The sequence below is a fragment of the Falco rusticolus genome, chromosome 6, assembly GCF_015220075.1.
Source record: "Falco rusticolus isolate bFalRus1 chromosome 6, bFalRus1.pri, whole genome shotgun sequence".
Lineage (NCBI taxonomy): Eukaryota > Metazoa > Chordata > Aves > Falconiformes > Falconidae > Falco > Falco rusticolus.
The window spans coordinates 90493089-90499268 of NC_051192.1; the positions used below are offsets into that span (position 1 = coordinate 90493089).

The following is a 6180-nucleotide window of genomic DNA, read 5'->3' on the forward strand; positions in this document are numbered from 1 at the left end:
GACCGGGGCAGTGCCGGAGGGGGTTTCCCCCCAAAAAAAGTGATGGCTGGAGCTCGCTGACCCCCGTATCCCGCCTCCTCGTCGTGGCGAGCCGCGGGGAGCGCGGCGCTGCCAGCACCCCACGGGGACCAGCTGTCCGTGGGGTGCGCACACGCCGTGGGTGCCGGAGCACCGGCGACTTCCCTCGGACGGTCACCGGGGTAGGTCCGTGCTGGCCGAGCCCCGCATGCCGGAGGCACCCGCGTGACAAGCTAGCCCTGAGAATGACGAGTGGCGTGGCCCCTCGTGTGGCGTCCACGCACAAACTTTTGGCAGCGGCCCTGGAGGCGGCGGGCGGGAAGGGCGCCCCGACAGCGCCCCAGCGGCCCCGTGAGCGGGGCGGGAGGGCTGGCCCGGACGCGGGGAGCAGGGCGACTCTCCCAGGACGGTCCCCGCGATGCTCTGGTGCAAGCCTGCTGCGGACTTCCCGCGTTGTTGTGTTTCAACTCACTGGTCTACACCTAACTGGGAGGAGAGAGACAAGAAAATGAGCATCAAATTATGAAATTCCTGGATGCTCAGTTGCTTCCACACTGGAAACAAAAGGCAGAGCTTCACTACAGAGGCACTGACTTCCCTCCCCGCGACACTCGCGGAACAGGCAGTATTGTTCTTCCCTGAGCCTGCACCTCGAAGAAAGAGGGGCAAAAAAACCCCCAAAACAAACAACCCTTAAGAAGAATCTCCACTCTTTCATGGACAAAGTTTGTTGTTGTGTCCCCCAGTCCCGTCCCCCCCTTCTCCCTCCTTCCCTCCCTCCCTCCTCACCCCCCGGCAGAAGGAGCTCTTGATACGCCGCTAAACTAACGAAACGAGGTAACTCCTGCTGCGCCCCTTGTCTCAGGGCACTGGATATCCTGTTTATGCTGCTTCTGTGTATATGTTTATGTGCAGGAGCCCATCCCCCCGCTCCTCCACACCCCCACGCAGAGGAATATTTCCAGGCAAGGAGCCTTTCCAGCGCTCATGTTAAATACGATGATTTATAAACAACTCGCAGAAGAAAGCTGTTTCTTGTTAGTAGTAATAAATTCCCCGGTCCGCCCTATTGTATTATTCCGATGAAGAGAGCGGGAGCCCGCGAGGCGCACCTACCCCCGTGAGCAGTTTATTTTCGAGACAAAGCTATGGCTTCCAGCTCAAAAATGGGCAGTGAACTCTTTTCGCCGCGGCCAGCCGGGCTCTGCTCATTCCTAGGCAATCCGGATCCAGTTCCAGGGTCTCCTTCCTTCCTGTCCGGGCCGCAACTTCTCCCCCGCCCCCCACCCACACCCCCCCGCCGCTATCCCTCTCTGTTTTTCTAATTTTTTTTTCTTTCTCCATCACCCCCGCTCCCTCCCCCCAGATCTTCCGTACCGATGCAGAGCCGCTAGCGCCGCTGAGGCGGACCCGCGGGCACCCCGTCCCCCCAGGACGGGACAAGCAGAACAATGCCGCCGCTGCGGTGCCGAGGTGCGAAGCCCCGACACCCCCGGCGGAGCGGTGCGCTCCGGGCAGCGCCGGCAGGCCGGGGCCGGCAGGCAGGGAGGGGGACGCCCGCTCCCCGCCCCCGGGGGCGCGGCACTCCCCGGCCCCGCCATGGGGCCGGCTGCGGGGCGGCGCTGCGGGCGCTCGGCCGGGCTGAGAAAGTTGGGGTGCACCCCGGGCGGCACGGTCGGGCTCCGCGCAGGGACCCGCGTCGGGGTGCGAGCAACAGGAGCCGGCGGGCGGGCCGGCAGCGGCAGGCGGCTCCCGCCAGCGGCGCGGTGCGGTGCGGTGCGGGCCGGAGCGGTGCGGGCCGCAGCGGAGGCGGCCCGGCGGGGCGGGGCGGGGCCGGCGGCGGAGCGCGCCCCTCCCCTCCCCTCCCCTGCCGTCCCCGCCCCTCCCGCCCCGCGCCGCCGCCGCCGCCCCCCGCCCCGCGGCCGCCGCTCCCCCGCGCCCCGTTCCCCCTCGGAGTTGGGTTCCAGAGGGCGGTCGGGGGCGGGGCAGGGGGCGGGGCGCCGCCGCCGGGTCGCGCCAATGGTGGGTGGCGGCGGCGGCGGTCGCCAGGGGCGCCTGCGTCCGTCAGGGCGCGGCCAGCCAATGGTGTGCGGCGGCGGGGCGGGGCGGCCGCGCGTGCCTTCGCTGTGGGCCCCGCCGCGCGGGCCGGGGGGGCGCGGGCGCCGCGCGGCGCCCGAGGCGAAAAAGTAGCTGTCAAATGCGCGGCGCCTTTAACCGGTGCGATCAGTGCGGCTCGGCGAGTCATGGCGACCGCAGCCTCCAACCACTACAGCCTGCTCGCCTCCGGCTCCCCCATGGTGCACGCCGAGCCGCCCGGCGGCATGCAGCCCGGCGGCGGCTACCGCGACGCTGGCGCCCTGGTGCAGGCGGACTACGCGCTGCAGAGCAACGGGCACCCGCTGAGCCACGCTCACCAGTGGATCGCGGCGCTGTCCCACGGCGGCCCCGGCGGCGGCGGCGGCGGCGGCGGCGGGGGAGGCGGCGGCGGCGGCGGCGGCGAGGCGCCCTGGTCGGCGGGCGCGCTGGGCCAGCCCGACATAAAGCCGGCGGTGGTGCAGGCGGGCGGGCGCGGCGACGAGCTGCCACCGCCGCAGCATCCGCCGCCGGGGCGGGCGCCGCACCTGGTGCACCACGGCGGCGGCGGCGGGCACCACGCGGCGGCGGCGGCGGCGGCGGCGGCGGCGTGGCGGGCGGGCGGCGCGGCGCACCTGCCGCCCGGCATGGCCGCGGCCAACGGCGCGCAGGCGGGGCTGCTCTACTCCCAGCCGCCCGGCTTCACCGTCAACGGCATGCTGGGCGCCGCGCAGCCGGCGCTGCACCACCACGGCCTGCGCGACGCCCACGAGGAGCCGCCGCCGGGGCCGCCCGGGCCACCGCACCACGGCCCCGAGCACCCGCCGCCGCCCCACGGCCCCCACCCCGGGGCGGCCGGGCCGGCGCCCGCCGCCGCCACCGCGCCCCCCGGGCCGCCGCCGCACCACGACCCGCACTCGGACGAGGACACGCCGACCTCGGACGACCTGGAGCAGTTCGCCAAGCAGTTCAAGCAGCGGCGCATCAAACTGGGATTTACCCAAGCGGACGTGGGGCTGGCGCTGGGCACCCTCTACGGCAACGTCTTCTCGCAGACCACCATCTGCCGCTTCGAGGCCCTGCAGCTCAGCTTCAAGAACATGTGCAAGCTGAAGCCTTTGTTGAACAAGTGGTTGGAGGAGGCGGACTCCTCCTCGGGCAGCCCCACCAGCATAGACAAGATCGCGGCGCAGGGCCGCAAGCGGAAAAAGCGCACCTCCATCGAGGTGAGCGTCAAGGGCGCGCTGGAGAGCCATTTCCTCAAGTGCCCCAAGCCCTCCGCCCAGGAGATCACCTCGCTCGCGGACAGCCTACAGCTGGAGAAGGAGGTGGTGAGAGTGTGGTTTTGTAACAGGAGACAGAAAGAGAAGCGCATGACTCCCCCGGGAGGGACGCTGCCGGGCGCCGAGGACGTGTACGGGGCCAGCAGGGACACGCCGCCGCACCACGGGGTGCAGACCCCCGTGCAGTGAACTCGCGGCGGGGGCGCCCGGCCCCTCCTCCTCCTTCTCCTCCTCCTTCTCGTCCTCCTCCTTCCCCCAACTTTTGATTGTCCTCCTTTTTCTCTTTTTTGTTTTACTTTTTTTTAATTTTCTCCTATCTTTAAAAAAAAAGACAAAAAAACTAAAAACAAAAAAACGCTCAAAAAAAAAAAAGAAAACAAAACAAAAAGCGAGCGAGCGAGAGGGCGAGCGAGCGCGAATCACAGCAGACAGACAGACAAAGCACCTGCACCGGACTGTCCCTTAGACGGTAGCAGGTGCGATGCTGTATTTCGACCTTTCCAGGCGAGTGCCCGTGCACCGGAGTGGAGTGAGTACCGCGCACAGGCAGGCAGGCACCGGCAGGGCAGGCGCAGGGCGAAAGCGGTTCGCACAAAACTCCCTTGCTCGCTGGCGAAAAAATACGGCGCTGCCCGGCCGGGGAGGGGGCGGGAGGAGGGAGGGGGGGGGGGGGAGCGCAGCCGCCTCGGGTCCCCTCCGCAGCCCCCTCCCGCCACACAAAGGCAGATTGCATTGTGGAATGTCGCTCGGTATTGGCACATGCTGCTGTGTTTATTTTCTGTGGATCCCCTGTAGGAATATACGAAAAAAAAAAAAAAAAAAAAAAACCCAAAACCAAGAGAAAGGAAAAGCTATCCCTTTTGATGTAGACAGTATTTAACCGTACCAATTTGCACTGCAAGAAAATCGAAGTTTACATAAACAAATTGTTTTTTTCTTCTTTTTTTTCCCCCTTCCTTTCCGACCTTAATTTTGCAAATGACTTGCATTTTCCACGGTGAGCGTTAGTCAACCAGTGACCGGTCTACAATATGTTACTGTGTTTCAGCCTTTGCTTTATGTGTATATGTGAACTTTTGTTATAAACAAGTCTTCTTAAATATGTGTAACGCTTATTTTCTCCTTTTACCGTAGCAAAAAAGAATGCATATATCTGTATGTATGTATACATATGCATGCGTGCATAGACGTACATATATACACATATATATAATATCTATATACACATATATATGCACCACCAGCTTCCATTCTCCAGAGACGTGACTCTCGTAATTGCTTAATGTATGCCTTCACGGCAAGAGTCGAGTTCGGAGAACGGAGAATAATGCAAATCGACAAAGTAAACTTCATTTTCGGGCAGTGTGTCCAGGGGCCGAGGCACAGCCAGAGGGGGAGGAAAAAAATATATGCAGCCCTTCCAGACTGTGCCAGTGTGGGCGAGCAAGGCCCAATGTGGGAAAGGTGGAGACGAAACAACACGTTTCCAGAGTTTTCCCGGAGAAAGTGGCACTCCCTTGAGAGGGAGAGGGGATTATTTAGCTTCACCCCCACCCCAGCCCCCTGCCTTTCCCCTCCTCCCCCCGAGGCTCCCCGTGCGTGCCTTTGGCATCCCCGGTCCCACTGCCCGGGCAGCCCGGGAAGATGTCAGCCTCCAAACTTTTTCATTGAGCAGTTTCGCATCAAGGCAAGAGCCAGGGAGAGCCCGAGGAGCTGCTGGGCCCGAGGGGGGGTGGCCGGGTGCTTACACCTGCGTGTAAACACGCTGCCTCCTACTCTCCGCAGAGACCCTGTGCGTTCCTTCTTTGCTTTTACTTTTCGTATATTTTTTTTCCTGTTTGTATCTAGCCCACACACACACGCGTACGTTTTAACTTGGATAGCCTTGTGTCTTTCACTGGGGAATGAAATGAAATGGGGCGAAAAAATATGCCATTTTTCAATGCAGTTTTCCCCCCCTTCGTTAGTAGTTTTAAAGTGCATTTTGTGACATTATCTTGATGGGAAACGGTTAACTTCCCCAAAAAAAAAAAAAAAGAGAAAAACCCACGGGGAAAAAAAAAAGCAAAAAATAAGGAAAACAAAAAGCTCTAAAGGGAAGCAGAGGAGCGGGACCTTGGAGCAGCGCATGTATGTGCGTGTGTCTGCGTGCGTGTTTGTGTACTTATGCACACACACAGCTATGCATATACATTAGAAGAACTTTAAACTATGATAGTTATAAATTCATAAAAGGATCGTTTAGTCAGCACAAACGGGTGCTATAGAGACAAAGCATTTTTATAATCTAAAAGTTTACTTAGTTGAGTGTTGGACAATTATGGAGAAAAAACAGTGAAGCATTCTCTCGCAGAACTCTCCTATAAATATTGCATTCAGTAGCTAAGGCTTTAGAGTATGTTTCTCATTGTCTTTTAAAGCGCCTGTGACATTGAGTTTTCTTTCCTTTTTTCTTTCTCTCTCCCTTTCTTTCTTTCTTTCTTTCTCCTTGGTAAGACAGATGATGATTTCTAAACGGCACATGCATTAGCCTTTTTCCTAGTTTTCCAACAATTGTCACAAAGATACGGGCACCAGGCTTTTCTCTTTTTTTTTTTTTTTTTTTTTTTTTTTTTTTTTTTCCCCATGTATTGAGCTGCTTGTTATTTAAAGTGTTGAGGACTAGCGCCTAGTGAAGTGAATCATATCAGGGCAGATCCAGTGGTAAAGGGAGGAAATGAACTTTCAGACACTTATTAATACGTGCGTAAGGTCAGAAAAGGGAGTCGAGAGAATGTTTGAGAAAAGTCTCAAACTCCAAATAGGT

General features: G+C 59.9%; 1 protein-coding gene across 1 annotated transcript; it reads left to right on the top strand.

Moving 5' to 3' along the window:
- The first annotated feature begins 2015 nt into the window (after window positions 1-2015).
- POU3F2 (POU class 3 homeobox 2) lies at window positions 2016-4009 on the top strand. The gene has a single exon (XM_037390778.1). It carries the CDS (start codon window positions 2262-2264, stop codon window positions 3561-3563), a length of 1302 nt encoding a protein of 433 aa, XP_037246675.1. The 5' UTR covers window positions 2016-2261; the 3' UTR covers window positions 3564-4009.
- The last annotated feature ends 2171 nt before the right edge of the window (window positions 4010-6180 follow it).

Excerpts from the sequence above, each read along its gene's own strand:
- POU3F2 (XM_037390778.1), top strand. The coding sequence starts at position 2,262 with ATGGCGACCGCAGCCTCCAACCACTACAGCCTGCTCGCCTCCGGCTCC.